Source organism: Ammospiza nelsoni, chromosome 27 (genome assembly GCF_027579445.1).
Source record: "Ammospiza nelsoni isolate bAmmNel1 chromosome 27, bAmmNel1.pri, whole genome shotgun sequence".
In the NCBI taxonomy this organism is placed as follows: Eukaryota; Metazoa; Chordata; class Aves; order Passeriformes; family Passerellidae; genus Ammospiza; species Ammospiza nelsoni.
Window position 1 is genome coordinate 6,449,252 of NC_080659.1, and position 20,104 is coordinate 6,469,355.

The 20,104-nt window shown below is 62.4% G+C and overlaps 3 protein-coding genes across 5 annotated transcripts; 1 reads left to right on the plus strand and 2 right to left on the minus strand.

Annotated features, from left to right (window-relative positions):
* Window positions 1–90: 90 nt before the first annotated feature.
* BORCS8 (BLOC-1 related complex subunit 8) lies at window positions 91–4,303 on the minus strand. Its single transcript, XM_059489775.1, has 5 exons — window positions 4,242–4,303; window positions 3,617–3,729; window positions 2,700–2,764; window positions 1,598–1,705; window positions 91–734 (listed from the first exon to the last, which is right to left on the minus strand). The coding sequence occupies exons 1-5, from the start codon at window positions 4,276–4,278 to the stop codon at window positions 692–694; spliced, it is 366 nt and encodes a 121-aa protein (XP_059345758.1). The 5' UTR covers window positions 4,279–4,303; the 3' UTR covers window positions 91–691.
* A 356-nt stretch (window positions 4,304–4,659) lies between these two features.
* RFXANK (regulatory factor X associated ankyrin containing protein) lies at window positions 4,660–9,394 on the plus strand. Of its 3 annotated transcripts, XM_059489756.1 has the most exons (10): window positions 4,660–4,768; window positions 5,486–5,646; window positions 5,772–5,849; window positions 6,511–6,591; window positions 6,726–6,791; window positions 7,056–7,156; window positions 7,653–7,778; window positions 8,325–8,391; window positions 8,515–8,595; window positions 9,137–9,394. In XM_059489756.1, the coding sequence occupies exons 2-10, from the start codon at window positions 5,574–5,576 to the stop codon at window positions 9,196–9,198; spliced, it is 735 nt and encodes a 244-aa protein (XP_059345739.1). In that variant the 5' UTR covers window positions 4,660–4,768; window positions 5,486–5,573; the 3' UTR covers window positions 9,199–9,394. The 3 variants fall into 3 exon arrangements, with proteins under 3 accessions (XP_059345739.1, XP_059345740.1, XP_059345738.1); XM_059489757.1 differs by lacking the exon at window positions 5,772–5,849; XM_059489755.1 differs by lacking the exons at window positions 4,660–4,768; window positions 5,486–5,646 and adding an exon at window positions 4,789–4,903.
* A 352-nt stretch (window positions 9,395–9,746) lies between these two features.
* NR2C2AP (nuclear receptor 2C2 associated protein) lies at window positions 9,747–11,366 on the minus strand. The gene is made up of 5 exons (XM_059489794.1): window positions 11,200–11,366; window positions 11,006–11,096; window positions 10,819–10,924; window positions 10,335–10,403; window positions 9,747–10,186 (listed from the first exon to the last, which is right to left on the minus strand). The coding sequence occupies exons 1-5, from the start codon at window positions 11,238–11,240 to the stop codon at window positions 10,071–10,073; spliced, it is 423 nt and encodes a 140-aa protein (XP_059345777.1). The 5' UTR covers window positions 11,241–11,366; the 3' UTR covers window positions 9,747–10,070.
* Window positions 11,367–20,104: the final 8,738 nt, after the last annotated feature.

The following is a 20,104-nucleotide window of genomic DNA, read 5'->3' on the forward strand; positions in this document are numbered from 1 at the left end:
TCCCCCTGGAAAATCCAGGAGGGATCCACAGCAAAGCTCTGCTCCCTCCCAGTCACCTCCAAAACCAAGAGTGCGAGAAAAAAAAAATCCTTTTGAATTTTTTTTTGTAGTATTTTCAGGAATTTTTTCTCCCTTGAAAGCCCAAAATTCCACATTCCTTTGCTCCGTGCCCTTGGAAACCCCAGGATAAAAAAGGAGCTCTGAGCTCCCACGGCCACAGGAGAAAAGCTGAAAACCTTCAAAAGGAATTTTCTTGTTGGTTTTTTTTTGAGATTTTCTTGGTTTGGTTTTTTTTTTTTTTTTCCTTTTTATTCTCGTCCTCGTTAAAACCAAACCCAGCAATTCCTTGGCAGCAGCTGGGAAAGTTTCTCCTTGGAGAATTCCTCCTCAACAAAAGCCTGGAGTGCTGCTCACATTCCAGCTTTTTACACAAAATTCCCAAAGCAAGACCTCATCTGGGAGGTTTTTTGGGAAAAAAAAAAAAAAAGCCTGGAAACAAAAAAAGGGAAGGAAAAACACAAACCCACCCTGTTTTCCATGGAAAAGAAGTCCCAAAAAGCAGGATTTGGGATTTTCCAGCTCTTCTTTTTTGTGTTTTCCTGGGAATTCAGGGGCTTCTCCACCTGTGCAGCCCCAGAGGTTTTTTGGCTTCTTCCCAAGGTTGGGAAATTCAGGATGGAAAACCAGAAATTCAGGAAGTGCCTGGAGGATTCTTGGCTTGGGGGGTGATGGTGCTGTGGGAAGAAAGAGGAAAAGTCAAATTCAGCAGCTTGAAAATGTGGGAAATTTGGGAAATTAAAAAATTCCCTCTGCTGGTGGTTGCTGGGGTGAGGGGCTGCTGTTGGGGTGGCACAGCCATTTCTGCAGCCAGAAAAATCTCAAAATATCTCCCCCAAAATCAAAACAAATCCCAAAGATCCATCAGTTTTTTTTTTTTTAAACCCCCCCAAAAAATCCCTAAAATCCCCCCCCCCCCCCCAAAAAAAAGCCCTCAAAATTTTCTTTTAAAAGCACAAAAATTCCAAAAATTTTGGGGGTACCTCTTCCCAATCCCTGCATCTCCAAACTCTTCGAATATCCCCAAAAATTTCCACAAAACCTCCCTAAAATTCCATTTATTCCAAATTTTCCCATAGCAAACAGCGCTGTTTTCCCCCAGGGAATGGGGGAAAATCAGGGAATGCTGTCCTGGACAATCCTGGAGTTGTTCCCCAGGATTCTGGGGGTACCTCTTCCCAATCCCTGCGTCCCTAAACTCCAAACAATTCATATCTCCCAAAAATCCTCCCTAAAATTCCATTTATTCCAAATTTTCCCTCAGCAAACAGCGCTGGTTTCCCCCAGGGAATGGGGGAAATCAGGGAATGCTGTCCTGGATAATCCTGGAATTTTTTTCCCAGGATTCTGGGGGTACCTTTTCCCAATCCCTGCGTCCCTAAACTCCAAACAATTAGTATCTCCCAAAAATCCTCCCTAAAATTCAATTTATTCCAAATTTTCCCTCAGCAAACAGCGCTGGTTTCCCCCAGGGAATGGGGGAAAATCAGGGAATGCTGTCCTGGACAATCCTGGAGTGTTCCCCAGGATTCCGGGGTACCTGCGGCCCTGGGCGGCGTTGAGCTGCTCCTTCATGGCTATGGAATGCTTGAGCAGGCTGTCGATGCTCTTGAAGTAAACGCTGCTGTCAGTCATGCTCTTGATGGCACTGCAGAGGGGGCAAAAGCAGCAAAAGTGGGGAAAGAGGGAGTGGGACACAGCTGGAATTCCCAGATTCTGCTTGCTCCCCCTCTAACCCCAGGAAAGTTCAGGTTTGAGGAGGTTTCCGCTGGGGGGAGCCGGAAAAATTTCATAAAGTTCTGGAATTCCTGCCAGGAGTTCCCAAATCCCAGCTGCTCCCAATGCATTCCCTGGATCCTGCTGGGTTTTCCAGCCTGGAATTCCAGGAATTTCAGCCTCAAAATGAAAATCTCAAATCCCAACCCATTCCCTGGGTCTTCCAGCCTGGAATTCCAAGAATCTAACCCTCAAAATGAAAATCCCAAATCCCAACTCATTCCCTGGGTCTTCCCACCCAGAATTTCAGTAATTTCTCTCTCTCAAAGTGAAAATCCCAAATCCCAACTCGTCCCAATTCATTCCCTGGATCCTTTTGTGTTTTCCAGCCCAGAATTTCAGCCTCAAATTGTTCAAAGCTCATCCCAAATCGCGACTCATTCCCTGGATCCTGCCTGGGTTTTCCAGCCCAGAATTTCAGCCTCAAATTGTTCAAAGCTCATCCCAAATCGCGACTCATTCCCTGGATCCTGCCTGGGTTTTCCAGCCTGGAATTCCAGGAATTTCACTCTCAAAGTGGAAATCCCAAATCCAAATTAATTCCCGGGATTTTTCAGCCCGGAATCCCAGGAATTCCCCTCTCCAAGTGGAAATCCCAAACCCCAACTCATTCCCTGGGTTTTCCAGCCCGGAATCCCAGGAATTCCCCTCTCCAGGTGGAAATCCCGAGCCCCAGCTCTTCCCAATTAATTCTCTGGATCCTGCCTGGATTTTCCAGCCCAGAATTGCAGGAATTTCCCTCTGAAAGTGGAAATCCCAAACCCCAGCTCTTCCCATCCCCACTGCCCGGATCCCGCCGTGTTTCCCAGCCCGGAATTCCGTGGATTCCCCGGAGTTTTCAGCAGTGCCAGCGGCCCCAGCAGCACCTGCAGGCGTACTCCACGGTGTAGATGGCTCCCTGGCTCTGCTCCTCCCAGCTCTGCATGTCCGACTGCGAGGGAAACAAAGAGCAGCACGGATCAGGCAGGATCTGAGCTGGGAACGGCGCCTGGGGAGGGAATTCCTGCCTGGGATGGGATGGGGTGGGATAGGAAGGGATGGGGTGGGATGGGATGGGATTCCCAGGGAATTGTGGCTGCCCCTGGACCCCAGCAGGGAAGGATCCGAGGAGAACCTGGAGCTGCTTCCAGAGGGGGCAGGGGCTCCAAAGGGGCTGGAGAGGGTTTGGGATGAGGGAGGGAGGGACAGGGCACAGGGAATGGATCTGGGATTTGGGATGGGAATCCCAGGGCACGGGGAACGGATTTAAACTGAGAAAGGGGAATCTGGGTGGGATTTGGGCAGGAGTTCCTGGCTGGAATTCTCAGGGAAGCTGTGGCTCCCCCTGGATCCCTGGAAAGTGGGAGAAGGACCCAGGAAAACCTGGGAGCTGCTTCCAGAGCCTAAAGGGGCTCTAGAGAGATTTGGGATGAGGGGTGGAATCCCAGGAGTCAGGGAATGGATTTGGGATGGAATCCCATGGCACAGGAAATGGATTTGGGATGGGAACCCCAGGGCACAGGGAATGGATTTGGGATGAGGGATGGGAATCCCATGGCACAGGGAATGGATTTGGGATGGGATCCCAAGGCACAGGGAATGGATTTGGGATGGGAATCCCAGGGCACAGGGAAGGGATTTGGGATGAGGGATGGAATCCCAGGGCACAGGGCACAGCTCCAGGCCGGACAATTCCCGTGGGGATTTTGGGGCAGGAATTCCCGGAGGAGCCGCGCCTGCGGGCTCGGTCCCTCGGCTCCCGGGACTCCCGGAATTGGGAACTGGGATTCCCGGGGTTCCCCACCTTGTGCTGGGCCAGCTCGGGCAGCGAGCGCCGCACGTGCTCCTGCAGCCGGAACAGCGCCACCGAGGGCTCGTTGGCCAGCACGTACAGGCTCTCCGTGAACTTGTCCGTCACTGCCGGGAGAAACGGGAAAAAACGGGAAAAAACCGGGATTAATCGGGATACGGGGGGAGCAGGGCTAATCCAGGGAGATAGCTCAGTGGAAATCCAGAGAAATCCATGGGAATCTCTCCCCAGAAATCCATGGAAATCCATGGGAATCTCTCCCCAGAAATCCATGGAAATGCATGTAGATCTCTCCATAGAAATCCATGGGAGTAAATAGAAATACTTCCATGGAAATCCACATAAAACCTCAGAAGTATCTCCACAGAAACCCATGGAAATACCTCCATGGAAATCCACAGAAAATCTCGGAAATATCTCCGCAGAAATCCACACTAAAATCTCCAAGGGACACCCAGGCGCTCTTCCCCACGGGGGATGAAGGCCGGCAATGAAACCACAACACCCCAGCGGCCAAACCACCGCGGCGGGGCCTCTCCCAGCCCATCCCCGCCTGTCCCTGTCCCGGTGCCGGTGCCGGTGCCGCCTTTCCCGGTCCTGTTCCCGGTCCCGGTCCCACCTTTCTTCACCTTCAGCTGCATCTCCGGTTCCTCCATCTCGCCCGCCGCCACTTCCGCTTCCGGCGGCGCGCCCCCGAAACCGCCCCGGGCACGGAAAACAGCCCCGGCTGGAAACGTGTCCGCGGGACTAACGTTCTGCTTTGTCGCCCCCACCCCCAAATCGGTGTCACCCCGCGCCGACCCCCCCCCCGGTCCTCGTTGTCACCCGTGGGGACACTCGGTGGCTCCCGGTTTGTCACAGCGGGGACACTCGGTGGCTCCCGGTTTGGCCGTGCTGCCCTGAGAGGGGTCTGGGGGTGTCGCGGCCTTTGCCCCCCCCGGTACCGAGGTGTCCCCACGGTGTCCCCACGGTGTCCCCACGGTGTCCCCAGGCCGGGCGGTCCCGCTGCCACCCCCTCGTGTCGCTTTACGGCCGCTCTCGGGGGAGGCGGGGCCGGGCCGCGCTCCGCGAACCCCCCCGGGCCGCCCCGGCCCCGCCGGGCCCCGCAGGAACCGCAAGGGAGGGGCGGAGAGCCGGGAGGCGGCGGTGAGACCGGGAACGGGATGAGGAACGGATCGGGAACGGGCATGGGGAACGTATCGGGAACGGGAATGGACCGGGAACGGGAATCGGGACGGGATGGGGAACAGGAAATGAGGGCCGGAGAGCCGGGAGGCGGCGGTGAGAGCGGGACCGGGGAACGGGGACGGGAACCGGGGACGGGAACAGGATGGGGAACGGAGCGGTAAGGGAGGGACGGGAGAGCCGGGAGGCGGCGGTGAGAGCGGGACCGGGATCGGGGTCCGGGGATGGGATCGGGACCCGAGAACGGGAACGGGGAACGAGATCGGGACCGACGGTGAGGGGCTGGGAGGAAGGTCGGGGAGGTCCCGGGGGTCCCGGGCTCGGAGGAGCTGCGGGAGCGGAGGTTTGGAGGGTGGGAAGTGCCGGGAATGGCGATGGGGATGGGGACAGAGAGGGGGACACAAGGGACAGGGATGGGGAGGGAAGGGAAGATCCCAGAAATAGGGTGAGGAGAGCAAGGGGGACCCCAGGAATCGGGATGGGAAGGGAAGGGAAGGGAAGGGAAGGGAAGGGAAGGGAAGGGAAGGGAAGGGAAGGGAAGGGAAGGGAAGGGAAGGGAAGACCCCAGGAACCGGGATGGGGAGGGCACAGGGGACCCCAGACCCCACTGGGGGTCTCAGGCACTCGGTCTGCCCCACACGTCCCTATTTCCCCCCTCTCCACCCCATGCCTGTGCAGGGAAGGTGAAGGAGCTGTCGGGGAGCCCCCTGGAGCCCGGGACACCCCAGAATTGGGTGGAAAAGGGGGAAAAGGGTGAAGAGGCAGCATGGGGGACAGCGGGGTGCCCTCGGCGCGTCCCCAGCAGGACGGGGACGCGGCGCTGCCGGAGCGTGGGGACGGTGAGTTGGGAGTGCTGGGGACAAACTGAGGGTCCCCCTGGAAAGTGGGGTCTGTTTGGGGTACCCCGAGCTGGACGGGACCCCAGAGGAGCCCCGGGCGACAGCGAGGTGCCCGGGTGCTGCAGGTGGAGCCGAGAGCCCCCGGAACTGCTCGGCTGCTCCCGCGGATTCCCAGAGCCCCAGCGAGGCCCCGGCCCTGGACGGTGAGTGGGGCACAGGGGGGAAAACTCCCTGGGAATTCCCATCCCAAAAATCCCGGGAAGGAGCCTCAAAGGTGGGAATCCCAATCCCAACCCCAGTCCCAAAAATTGGTGCCTGCTCCTGCCAGCCCTGAGAGGTCGCTCCAGCTCTTCTCTGCTCAAAATCTCATTTTTCTTGGATTTTTCCCAATAAAACCTCAGTTCAGGGGCTGGAAACACTGTGGGATTCCCAAAAAAGAGCCTCAAACTGCTGCTAAAATGTGGAAAATCCCAATCCCAAAGTCTGGTTCCCACTCCTCCTGCCAGCCCTGAGAGGTCGCTGCAGCTCCACGCTGGAACTGGAGATGGCAATTCTCATTTTCTCTGTTTTTTTTTTTCCCCAATAAAACCTCAGATCAGGGGCTGGAAACACTTTGGGATTCCCAAATAAATAGACAATAAACCACAATAAACCTGAAATTAATGGAGAGTAAATAAATAGTTAAATAAATGGAGAATAAACTAATAGAGAATGAATAAATATAAAATAAACCAGAAATTAATGGAGATTAACCCCAAAAATTAATGGAGAATAACCCTAAATTAATGGAGAATAACCCCAAATTCATGGAGAATAACCCCAAATTCATGGAGAATAACCTGCAGACCCTCTGTGCTGTCCCAGGTTTCCCCCTGAAGCATTCCAACACCTTGACCAACAGACAGCGAGGCAACGAGGTGTCAGCACTGCCGGCCACACTGGACAGTGAGTGCCACCAGTGTCCCCAGGGGCTGCAGGGGACGTGGGGACAGCAGGGGAGGGGCTGGGGCCACCCTGGGGCAGCTCCCACCCCAGAATTTGCAGGCAATTCTTTTCCCTGATGGATTTGTCCCTTCCAGCACTGTCCATCCACCAGCTCGCTGCCCAAGGCGAGCTCATCCGGCTGAAGGAGCACCTGAGGAAAGGTTGGTGTCCCCTTGGTTGGTGTCCCCTTGGCCCTGCCAGCACCTGCCAGGTCCCCTCTGGTAACCTCACGCTTGGTTTTCACTCAGCCATAAAACCACAGGAACTGGGGTTTTTTGTGGAGGTTTCTCCAGTTTTGGAGATCGGAAAAATCCTCAAAAACCACCAATTGCAACCATCCAGCAGCTGGCTGAGGTGGTTTACCAGCCCTTACTGGTTGTACTGGGAGCCCGGGGGGGCTCACCTGGCTGTGGTCCCCTGCCCAGGTGAGAATTTGGTGAACAAACCTGACGAGAGAGGCTTCACCCCCCTGATCTGGGCTGCGGCTTTCGGGGAGATCGAGACCGTGCGGCACCTCCTGGAGTGGGTGAGGGAGCTCCGGGGCTTCCGGAATGTTCTGGGACCTCTCCTGGGTCCTGGGGCCTGTCTTTGGTCCTGTCTGGGACCCGTGGGACTTGTCCTTGACCCTGGGATCTTCCTTTTGACCCTGGGATCTGTCCTTGACCCTGGGACCTGTCCTTGACCCTGGAATCTTTGTTAATTGTGGGATCTTCCTTAATTGTGGGATCTGTCTTTGACCCTGGGACCTCTTTCATCCTGGGACCTGTACTTGATCCTGTGGGTCTGTTTTTTATATTCTGTGATCTCCCTCATTTATTCCAGGACCTCTGTCTTTATTCCTGGGATCTCTCTCCTTCATCCTGGGATTTCCCTTTTTTAACCTGGGATCTCCCTCTGTCCCCACTGTCCCCAGGGCGGTGTCAGCCCAGGGAGGGTGGCTATGGGCAGTGTCACCGGGCTGTCCCCGCTGTGGGCAGTGTGACCCACTGTCCCCAGTGTCCCCCTGTCCCCGCTGTCCCCAGGGCGCCGATCCCCACGCGCTGGCCAAGGAGCGCGAGAGCGCGCTGGCCCTGGCCAGCATGGGCGGCTACACCGACATCGTCACCATGCTGCTGGACAGGGACGTGGACATCAACACCTACGACTGGGTGAGGGCCACCTGCACGGCTGGGGGACACTGGGGACAGCGGGGAAAACAGGGACAGTGGGAACATTAGGGACAGCAGGGACATAAGGGACATCCAGACAAGCCTCCCCAGTGCCACCAGCACGGCTGGGGGACACCAGCCTGGAGCTGGGAGAGGAGGGAATGGGATCCCAGTTTGTCCCAGTCTGGAACCGGGGATCCCAGTCTGGAATTGGGAGAGGCTGGAAGGGGATCCCAGTGAGTCCCAGTCTGGAACTGGAAGAGGCTGGGATGGGATCCCAATGAGTCCCAGCCTCAAACTGGGCGAGGTTGGAGGGGGAATCCCAGCAGATCCCAGTCTGGAGCTGGGACAGGCTGGGTTGGGATCCCAGGGAGAGCCAGACTGGAACTGGGGATCCCAGTCTGGAGCTGGGACAGGCTGGGTTGGGATCCCAGTCTGGAGCTGGTAGAGGCTGCAATGGAATCCCAGCGGGTGGGGCAGCCCTGAGGGGCAGCAGGGGCCCCGTGGGATCAGCAATGACCTCTCCTCTCTCCCCTGCACCCACAGAACGGGGGCACCCCCCTGCTCTACGCCGTGCGCGGGAACCACGTCAAGTGTGTGGAGGCCCTGCTGGGTGAGGCACAGCTCCGCTCCTGCCGTTCCGCCTCTGGAACTGCTGCTCCCTGCCGTGGGGGCAGAGCCTGGGGGCCAGGGCAGCTCCCGGGTCCCCATGGCAGCCCCCATTGCTGCCCCACAGCGTGCGGCGCTGACCTGACCGAGGAGGCCGACTCGGGCTACACCCCCATGGACCTGGCCGTGGCCCTGGGACACAAGAAAGGCAAGTGATCTCCATCAGAAAACACGGGGTTTGCCCTCAGAAAGCAGGGATTGCCCTCAGAAAACGGGGATTTCCCTCAGAAAAAGGGGATTTTGCTGGGTGGATTTGGGGTACACCCCCATGGACCTGGCCGTGGCCTTAGGACACAAGAAAGGCAAGTGTCCCCCATCAGGAAACAGGGGTTTTCCCTCAGAAAACGGGGATTTCCCTCAGAGAACGGGGATTTTACCTCAGAAAATGGGGATTTTACCTCAGAAAATGGGGATTTTACCTCAGAAAATGGGGATTTTGATGGACGGATTCAGGGTACACCCCCATGGACCTGGCCATGGCCCTGGGAGACAAGAAAGGCAAGTGATCTTCATCAGAAACGGGGCGTTTCCCCTCAAAAAGCAGAGATTGCCCTCAGGAAATAAGGATTTTCCACAAAAACCAGGGATTTCCTTCAGAAAACTGGTGTTTCCCTCAGAAAACAGGAGTAAGATGATGACCAGATCCCTCCCAGAGCAGCTTCCCTGACTCCCACCCTCTCCCCCCTCAGTCCAACAGGTCATCGAGAACCACATCCTGAAGCTGTTCCGGAACAAGAAGAAGAAGAAGTGAGGAGGCATCTCCAGCTCTTCCCAGCATCGCCATGGCCTCATCCCACTGCTCCAGGCATGGAGAAATCCAGGAATTTCTGCCCTCATGGACCCCAGGCCTCTCCCTGGCTGCCATGCACAAAATCCAGGGACACTCATTCCAGCCCTGGCTGGACTCGGCTGCTTTGTATTAGAAATAAACTTTAATTGCAATTAAACTCTGTGGAGCCCTATCTGCTGCCTCAGCCCATCCTAATCCCAGGTGTTGGGCAGCCAAGACTCAGAATTTCCCCTCAATTTTTCCTCAATAACTGTGGAATTCCTGTCCAGAGCTGTCCCTTAGGGAAGCTCCCATAAAGCTGCCACAGCCAGGAGGGAAAATCCCACAGGATTCTGTTGCTGCCATCCCAAGCAGCTCAGGGGTGGCCACCGAGGTGACAGCACAGAGAGGGGACATTTCCCCTCTGTCTTGAAGCCAAACCCTCCAGGGCTAATTGCAGGAAAAAAGCAGGGATATCTCTTATTGATCCCAATCCAGGAAAAAGCAGGGATATCTCTTATTGATCCCAATCCAGAAAAAGGAATATCTTTTATTGATCCCATTCCAGAAAAAAGCAGGAATATCTCTTATTGATCCCAATCCATGAAAAAGCAGGAATACCTTTCATTGATCCCAATCCAGGAGAAATCAGGGATATCTTTTATTGATCCCATTCCAGAAAAAAACAGGAATACCTTTCATTGATCCCATTCCAGAAAAAGCAGGGATATCTTTTATTGATCCCATTCCACGCCTGTGCCCAGCACAGCCCCACCGGTGCCCCCTCAGGGGACAGGGACCCCCTTGTGGGGTGTTGAGAGCCCCCAAAGAGGGGACAGCCCCCGGGGTCCCCCCTAGAGGCGCTCCCCCAGCACCTCCAGGTGATAAACCACCACCCTGCCAAAGAAATCCGTGCTGCTCCCAAAGGTGATCTTCAGCTCGTCCAGCACCGTCTCCTGCACCTGGAAGCTGTGCAGAGCCCAGTCAAGGAGTAACGCTGGGATTGGGGTGTGGGGGGCACTCCCCCAGCTCTGCTCAGCAGCAAAAATCCCCAAAAATCCCCAAAAATCCCCAAATCCTGCCTTGCCCCCATCAGCACCCCGGGAAAGGAAAGGATATCTGCATGGCGTGGCTGTCCTGCGGGTACAGCTCCGATATTTTCACCAGTTCCTCACCTGTTCTGCAGCCTGGGGAGGGCAAAAGGGAGCCTCAGGTGATCCCAGGAGCCTCCAGGTGCTGTCCCAGAATCTCCCCTGGCTCCCAGAAGATCCCAGCTCCTCTTTATTCACCCCTGGAGCTGCTCCAGGTGCTTCCAGGAGCCTCCAGGTGATATCCCAAAATGTTCCCTAATTCTCACCAGCTGCCAGCCCCTCTTTATTCACCCATGGAGCTGCTCCAGGTGCTCCCAGGTGCTGTCCCAAAATGTCCCACTGGCTCCCAAAGGCTTCCAGCCCCTCTTTATTCACCCCCAGAGCCCCTCCTGTGCTTTGGGAACTGCTGACAAACGCCCCGAGCCTCCCCCTGAGCCCCCACAGGCTGCAGGTGTGGGTAAGCTGAGGCAGGAGCCCGCCGTGCCTCAGTTTACCTGCCAGCCACCCTCACCTTCCAGCGTGCAGAGCCGGCTGGAGAATCCCCCCTGGAACTGGATCTGCAGCTGGGAGAGCTTGACGGGGCGGGGGAAATGCAGGGTGACCCACTGGGACGTGCCCTGGGGGGACAGGGATGGGGTCACGGGGGGCACAGAGTGGGGCAGGATGTCACAGCCGTGTCCCTGTCCCTGTCCCCGCACCTGGTCCGAGTTCCAGCAGGTCTCCTCGCTGCCATCGAACAGGTGCTGCTTCCCAAAGTGCTTCACGTCCCGGTTCAGCACGGAGCTCACCCTGCGGGGACAGCGGGGACAGTGCCACCCCTTGGGGGACATCAGGGGCAGGACAGTGCCACCGCCCGGGGACAGCGGGGACAGGCGCGGGGGCCGGGACTCACCGCGTGGCCGTGTCGGGACACACCAGGGACTCCACGGGCATCGCTGCCTGCGGGGAGGGACGGGCGTGAGAGGGACACCAAAACGGGGCCGGGGACACCTGGGTGTGATGGGGACCCCCGGGAGCCGCTCCCCGGTCCCCTCCCGCTCCCGCCGGGGCCGCCCCGCACTCACCGCCCGCCCGCCGCAGGAAGAGGCGGAGCCGCCGCCCCGCTCCCGGTGTCCGGTACCGCCCCCGGCACCGCGGGGACTGCGGGACGGCGGCTCCGTGTCCCCCGCCACCTCTCTGTGTCCCCCCTGCCACCCTGCGTGTCCGCCCCCCGGCAAACACCTCGCCCCCGGTTCCGCTCCCCGGTTCCGGTCCCGGTTCCGGTCCCCGCGGGTCCTCGGGGATCCCCGCTCCTTTCCCGGGGCTGAGGAGCCCGGGCGGGGGCGCGGGGGCGCGGGGACCTCCCCGGGGCTGCTCTGCTGGTGACACCGGCGGAGAGCGGCAGGGACAGGGACAGGGACAGGGACAGGGAAGGAGCGCGGAGTGGGAGGGATCCCCGCGTTCCTGCATCCCTGAAACCCCGCGTGTCCCTGCATCCCTAAATCTCTCAATTCCTGAGTCCCTGCACATCCCATCCCTGCAGCCCAGAACATCCCTGCACATCCCTGCATTCCTGAATCCCTGCACATTCCTGAATCCCTGCACATTCCTGAATTCCTGCATATCCCTGCATCCCCATCCCTGAATGCCTGCAAATCTCTGCAAATCCTTACACCTCCCTGCACATTCCTGCATCCCCGCACATCCCTGCTAATCCCCGCATCCCTGCAGATCCCAGGATCCTTCCACAGCCCAGCAATGCTGCACCTCGCAGCTCATCCCCGCATTCCTGCTCACCACTGCATCCCCGCACATCCCTGTTTATCCTGACCTCGCTGCACGGCTCAGTATCCCTGAATCCCTGAGAATCCCAGCTCATCCCTGCATCCCTGCTCATCCCAGCCCCCCTGCCCACCGCAGCCCCGCGGAGCTCCCGGTGCCGCTGAGTCACGGCGGCCGCGCCGAGGCCGCCTCAGCTCCGTCACCGGCAAAAATAAACGCGGCGAGAGCTGCGAAGCCGCCGCCCCCTCCCCGTCGCCATCCCCATCCAGGTTCCCCTCCTCGTCCCCGTCCCCATCCCCGTCCTCATCTCCATCCCCGTCCCCATCCCCGTTCCCGTCCCCGCACCGCCCCGGGGCTCGGTCCCGGCTGGGGACGCGCTGCCGCCCGCACACACATGTCACACTCATGTCACACTCATGTCACACTCATGTCACACGCCTGTGCGCACACCCGCGGGGACACGCGGCGCAGCAGCACACGCGTGACCGGCTCTGCCTTCCTCCTCCTCCTCCTCCCCCCTCCCCTCCTTCCCCCGTCGAGTTTCGCCGGAGAAATTGGGTCAAAAACCGCAGGAGCCTCATTTGCCCCTGGGCTAATTGCGCGTCTGGGGACAGAGCTGCCACTTCTGCCACCGCCGTGCGCGTCACCTCCTCCCGTGCCCGCCGCCAGCGCCCCCTCCTCATGCCGGTGACCCCGAACCCTCCGGTGCTGCGGAACCGGGAGGATCCCGGTGACCCCGAACCCTCCAATGCTCATTCGGTACCGGGAGGATCCCGGTGATCCCGAATCCTCTGTTCATTAGGAACCGGGAGGATCCCGGTGACCCCGATCCCTCCAGCTCTGCCTGCTCTCCGTGCCTTTGTTATTTATCGAAATTCCCCCGAGCGCACAGGACGGAGCTTTAGGAAAGGTTTGGCAGAGCCGGGCGTCGTTTGTCATTGACGCCAAGTGACAACGTGGTGGCATCTCGGCGCTGGGAAGGAGCAGGGCAGGGTGGCCGTGGGTGCATCCCCCTGGAAGGGGATGGGTAAATGATATAATTGCCATAAATTTATTATAAGGCTGGTTTTAAGTCACAAACTGGCGTTTAGTCCCCAGGGCTGAGGGCACCGGCGTGGCTGCATTGTCCCCAACAGTGTCACCACACCGCGAGTGCCTGCCACGTGTCACAGCGCTGTGAGCAGGTGTGAGGGTGGCGTGTGCCCTTAACGAGCTTGGCTTTGCTGACAGGAGATGCCGCTCGGTGTCCCCGCATGGGACAATTAGCGCCCTGGCTAATTAATGAGCCAGCGCGGCCTCCTGCCAGCCCTGCTGCTGACTGTGGCCAGGCCCGGTGTCCCCGTGTCCCGTGCCAAAATCAGCACAGGGTGAGCTGGTGGCATCGCCACCCCGGGGTGGCCAAGGAGAGCCCGTGTCCCCTCCGTGTCCCCTCCGTGTCCCCTCCGTGTCCCCTCCGTGTCCCAGGTGCGGGGCGGCGCTGCCCGAGGGGAGGGAGCGGGTCCGGCCGCCGGAAGGGGGGAAGGGAAGGAGGCAGTTGCCATGGAAACCGCAAATAAAATCGATGCACGCCGCCGGTGGGCTCGGAGCGGAGCCGGGCCCGGCCAGGGCAGCATCGCCGCGTGCCCGGGGGTCGCTGCAGCCCCTCCGGTGCCCTCCGTGCCGTGCCCAGGGATGAGGGGACAGGGACAGCTCGGGGGGGACCCCACCGTCCTGGCCTCGCCCCGTCCCCTCCGCAGCCCCGGCTGAGCCGTCCTGCCCAGCCCCAGCCCGGCAGCTCCCCCAGGACGGGCACAGCTTCTCCCCAGCCACGGATCCTCCTGTCCGTCCGTCCGTCCGTCCGTCCCGGTGCCGGTGCCCCGAGCGCGGGCCCCAGCTGCGGCGGCGGCGGCCTCGCTAATGAGCTGCGGCGCTGATGAATGTGGCAGCTCTGCTGGAACGGCCGTCATTAGCCGCCGGCGGAGCTGAGCGGAATAACAAGCGGCTCCGGGGGCTCGGCGCGGGGTCCCCCCGAGCCCCCCGCCGCCGTGCGGGGACACCGGGCCGCGCTCCGGGGCCGCTCTGTGCCCGGCGGGGCTCCGGGACCCCGCGGTGCCGCCGCCCCGAAGCGGAGCGGCTCGGGAGGCTCCCGGCCGCGCCACCCGCCCGGTTTGGCTCTGTCCTGTGGGGGACGGGGTGGCCACCACAGAGGAACCCCTCCTTCCCCATCGCTGTCCCCACACCTGTCCCCACGCCGCGGGCTGGCCACGTCACCCCTCTATTGTGTCCTGGCTGAGTCCTACCAAACTCACGTCACTCGTGTCACCAAACACGGCCCCTCCGCTGTCCCCTGGGGGTTTGGGGACACTGGAGCAGTGAGGACCCCCCAGCCCCCGGCCGGAGCCGCAGCGGGGTCCCCGCGGGTCCCTGCCCCTCGCAGCGGGCGCCCCTCGGCGCTGTCACCGCACCCCGACCGCCCGCGGCCGCTCCCCGCGTCCCTGTCACAACAAAGGAAAACATCTCCGGATGGAAACTGCGGGAGGGTCGTCACGGCAACACTGCTGCTGCAGGATTTCACCAGAATCCCGGCGTTCGGGCTCAAAAAGACGCGCAGGGCCCGCGCTCCCCGCGCAGCCGCCGCCGCCGATCCTGCCGGGCTTGGGGCCCCGGAGCGGCCCCGAGGGACGGGGACACCCCGATTGCGCTGTCCTGAGCCACCCGCGGGGCTCGGGGCTGTGGGGACACGGCGACAGCAGGCTCTGCCTCGTGGGAGCAGCTTGGGGATGGATGTGGGGCTGGAAGGTGCGGGGACCCCACCCTGGGCGAGGATGGTGAACACTGGGACACGCTCGGTGACAGATCTGGCACTGCCATCCCTGGGCTCAGAGGGCGACACTGGGACACGCTCGGTGCCAGATGTGGCATTGCCATGCTGGACAGAGTGTTGGGCTCAGAGGGCGGCACTGGGACACGCGCAGTGCCAGCTCTGGCTCTGCCACCCCTGGGCTCAGAGGGTGGCACTGGGACCCGCTGGAGTCCCCTCCCAGCTGCAGGCAGGACACTGGGACGCCGGACTGGTGCCAGGGCAGGAGCTGGTGCCCAGCGCGGCCCCGGGCCCGGAGCAGCTGCCGAGGATGGGGGAGAGGTGTCGGTGACACCCCGGTCCCCGAGCCGCGCTGGAGGGTGCCTGCTGTGACATTCATCTCCATTCATCTCCTCTTGAGGCCAGAGCTCGGCTCAGCCACTGCCAGAGCTGTCCCCTGCCACCCAAACGGCCGTGGCACATCCCCGGAGCTCTGCCGGGACTCGGTGTCCCCTGGAGGTGGCCCGGGGTGTCCCCTCCCTCACCTGTGGGTCCCCGAGAGGCTCCGGGGCCCTCTCGAGGGCCGGGGTCGGGCTGTGAGCAGCTGTGGTGGAGCTTTTTGGGGTGGGTGACGCGGGGGACGGGCTGGGCCCGGAGGGAATGCGGGATGAGCCCATCGATCCCTGCTCGGATTGCCAGGTGAAATTCAGGAGGGCTAAGAGCAGGAGGAAGGATTTGGGGCTGCAGGAGGAAGGATTTGGGGCTGCAGGAGGAAGGATTTGGGGCTGCAGGACCCAGCTGTGGTGGGGGGCACCAGGTGAGGGTTTCAGACCACCCCTGACCCATCCTCTCCTCCGAACCACCCCAAAACCACCCCGGGGTTCCCCCTCCAAAGATCCCTGTGGTGTCTGGATCCTCCGGGAGCGGGAGGAAGCCGCGATATCAAACCCCTGGGACCCTCTCCCCAATTCCCCCTGGCAAAGCCCGCGGGGACGGCGCCCCCCGTCCCTGTGCCCCCGGCCCGGGCACCTCCACGGGCCGGGCCCGCCAGCTGCAGCCGCATAAAGGAGGGGAACAGAGGAGCTCTGTGCGCCGGCAACGCCGGGACTGTGCCGGAGCAGGGGGGGCTCACAAAAGGCAGGAAACGCCACCGAAAGTCTGGCACAATGGAGTCGGAAATGAGAACTTTGCTCTCGGGTTTCCACGGATCCATCCTATGGGCGAAATGGGGAGGGGGGATTCTCTGCTCTTGGTGCCAAGTCGTGGGAGACAGGCTGGCATTCTTCGGTCACCGGCGGGAAGGTGACCCCCTATCCACCCCCCCCAAAAACCCCCCCAAAGCTCAGTGATGGTTTCCTTCCCCCTTTTTGGGGGTCGTTTCTGGTAGCGCAGCTCTTCAGAGAGTCTCGGCCATTTTGGGGGGGTTTGGGGCTTTTTGAAGTCTTTATGCACCCACAGCATCTCCCAGCCCCCCCGCGCCCCATTCCGGCCCCACACGGGGGTGCGGGGTCTGGGGCTGTGCCCTGTATGGCTTAACGGGAATTTTGGGGTGTGGAGGGGCTGGAAGACGCTCCCCTCTTTGGAAACACCCCCAAAAAATCAAGGCTGGGTCCCCCCGCCCTTCCTGCTCTTATTACAGGGACCCCACCACATCCCCTTCGGGACCCCACCCCCATCAGAGCCCCCCCTCTTCCGCGGCCCCCCATCTCTCCCAGCGCCCTCTTAGAGCCCCCCCTCCCTGTAGGGACCCCCCAGCCCCTTCCGCGCTGCGCGGGGCGCAGGGGGCGGCCCCGCTCCATGGGGAGGGGGCGGCCCCGGTTTGGGGGGGCCGGCCCGGGTTTGGGGGGGCGGCGCATGCGCGGCCGCCCCTCGCCCTGCGCCGGGCAGCGCGGAGCGGGCGCGGGTTCTCCGCCGCTGCGGGCAGGTGCGGGCGGCGGCACCGGCGGCACCGGCGGGGAGGGCCCGGCCCGCCGCCAGCCGCGATTGGCCCGGCCCGGCCCGGCTCGGCCCCCTCCGGGGGGGGCCCGGCCCGCTGCCCCCCGCTCCGAGCGCCGCTTTTAACCCCCGGTGCCGGCGGGGCTGCTCGGCTCCACCGGCGGCGATGAGTCCCGGCGCGCCCTGAGCACGGAGCAGGTACGTGCGGCACCGGCACGGGCACCGGCACGGGCACCGGCACGGGCACCGGCACCGCCCCCGCTGCGGGCCGGCCGTGGGCACGGTGACACCGGCACGGCTACGGCAGGAGCGGGACGGATCCGCGCTGGGGGCGGGGATGGGGACGGTGACAGCGACACCGACACCGGCACCGGCAGCGCCATGGCGGGATCCGAGCCGGATCCGGGTTGGGGACGCGGCGGGGCTGCGGGGGCTGCAGGAATGCGGGGCCCGGTGGCGGCGGTGGGGACGGTGACACCGGCAGCGCTGCGGGGACGGGGATGGGGGCGGTGACACCGGCAGCGACACCGGCGCCACCACGGCAGGAGCGGGATGGAGCCGGGTGGGGAATGCGGGGGTGGGGGGGCCCGCGGCGGGGACGGGGACGGTGACACCGGCGGGGATGGGGATGGGGATGGGGATGGGGATGGAGATGGAGATGGGGACGGTGACACCGGCAGGGCTGTGGCAGGATGGGGACGGTGACACCGGCAGGGCTGTGGCAGGAGCAGGACGGATCCGGGCTGGGGACGCAGAGGGACGGAGGACGCTGGGGGTGACACTGTGGGGGCCGGGGTGACGGAGGGTGGCCCTGGCGCGGGGGAGATGCTGCGGACACTGAGGGGACCCTGTCAGGGATGGGGTGCAGGGCTGGGGACAGCGGGGCCGGAGGGGACACTGCGGGGATCGGGGCAATGGGACACCGGGACAATGGGGGCGTGGCCAGCGCCGTTGTGGGGACACCGGGACAGGGGGACACGGGGAGCACCCGAGCTCTCATGGGCTGGGGACACTGAGGGGACACGGGACACTGGGGACACGGGACAGGCACACCGTGCCCTGAGCCCCCAGGAGCTGGCAGCGACACAGAGGGCAAGCAGAGGGGTGGCAGGACAGGGCCACCCGAGTGTCACCCCCTGGGTGCCACAGCCTGGGCCGCCCGGTTCCTTGCTGGTGACGCTGGTGGCTCCCTGGCGGGTCCGGAGACGGGAATGTCCCTGTCCCGGGGTGGCAGTGCCGTGGCCGGGATGTCCCCAGCATGGGGACACAGCACGGATGGATGGATGGATGGATGTGGGGCGCGGGGCTCGGCAGCCCCACAATCGGTGGGACAGCGGTGCCTGGATCCGAGCCAGGCCCACCGGCCCGGGGTGTCCCCCCCGGTTCTGTCACGGGCGCGGTGTCGGGAGTCGCTCCCGGCGTGTGGCCGAGCCCCGGCAGGGCTGGGATGGAGCCCAGGGCTCCGGAGCTCTGCAGGGAGAGGCAGAAAGCGGGGCAACAAGAATAAATAAATCTATAAAAAAATTTAAAAAGAGGAGCAAATTCTAAAATAAAGGCTGCAGACTGTCTGCCTAATAAAAATCGCACCGGCAAAGGGCCCATATTGGCCGGGATCACAGCTTCCCGAGGTGCTAATTTATTCCGGCAGGCTGGGGGGAGCGGGGAGCATCACGTTGCCTGTGAGATGTGACGGCAGCGAGGTTTGCAGAATTCCTTTGTTGTGGGCAGAGAGGAGGGGACGCGGAGCCGGCCCCGCCGCCGGGCTCCCGCCGCGGCCCGGGGGACACCGGCAGGACAGCTCGGGGCCCCCGGGACACCGGCAGGACAGCCCGGGGCCCCCGGGACACCGGCAGGACAGCCCGGGGCCCCCGGGACCCCGCGGCGCCGGGAGGGAGGTGGGTGCTGGGAGGGTCCGGGGGGCTCGGGTTGGGGGTGCAGGAGCAGCTCCAGGGATGGCAGCCGTGAGGGGGGAACACGCTGGTGTGCACCGCTATGTCGCCCGTGCGTTGGTGGCACCGCGGGCCGGAGTGACCCGCGGGGGCATCGGAGGTCAGGGGGGCTGCGGTGGGCTTGGGGACAGCCCGTGGGCTTGGGGACAGCCGGTGGCACCGCCGGGTTGGGGGTCCGCAGGGTGGGGACGCCAATGTCCCGCTGCATCCCGGCTGGGTGGGCAGTGCCCCTCTGTCCGGCCACCCCTCCCGTGTCCCCAGCGCTGTCCCCAATGTCCCGGCGGGGTCCCGGATCCGCCCCCGGCCCAGCCCGGGCTCGGGGCACAGGAGACCCCCGCACTGACCGGGTGGTCCCGGCGGCCTGTGTGGAATTAAGCTCGGTTTCAGCTCAAGATAATCACCAGCCCCGACTTTGCATATTCATGAGCAGGATGAATTATTCATGAGGTGACAGCGAGTGACAGATGTGAAAATGTTCGCCCGGCTTTGGGGGGATTTGGGGGGGCGTTTTGCACCGGCGTTATTTTGGATTCCTCTCGGTTGGGCCGGGACACCGAGGGGACACCGAGGGGACACCGAGGGGACAGGGAGAGGGACAGGGACAGGGACCCGCTCCTTGTCCCCGCGGGGGCAGGGACACGTGGCCTTGGGGACGTCATTGTGACACCGCCCTGACTGCGGGGACAGACCCCGCGGTGACATTCGGGCTTGGGTGGCCGAGGCCACCTCCGTCCCTCGGCAGCGCTGTGCCCCCCTGTGCCACCCCCGGGCCTCGCTGCCACCACCGGGCACTGCCTGGTGACACCCGCACGGCCCAGCCCGCGCTGCTTTCCCCGGGAATCCCGGCTGGATCCTGCCGGGGACCCGCGATCCATCCCGGGCCGGCCCCGGGGCCACCGCGGGGTCAGGATGTGGCCGTGCCACCCAGGAATGTGGCCGTGCCACCGCAGGAATGTGGCCGTGCCACCCAGGAATGTGGCCGTACCACCTCAGGGATGCGGCAGTGCCACCTCAGGGATGTGGCGGTGCCACCCCGGGCTGCCCCAACCCCGGCGGTGCCACCCCGTGGATTCACGGACGGCGACGAGCAGGGAGCGATTCCGCCCCGGTGACACTGCCCGCCCGTGGGGACACCGCGAGTGGTGGCCCTGGCCCGGCAGGGCTGGCGCGTCCCGTGTCCCTTGTCCTGACCCGGGATAAGCTGTTTGCTGGCTCAGCACCTTGCCGGGGGTGCGGGCACGGACAGGGGCACAGCCATGGCAATGTGTCCCCTGCGTGTGCCGCGTGTCCCCGGAGGAGCAGAGCTGTGTCCCGTCCCTGCCGCGGGGACACTCTGGGGACAGCTGAGCTCTCCCAGGTGCTGCCGGCCCGGC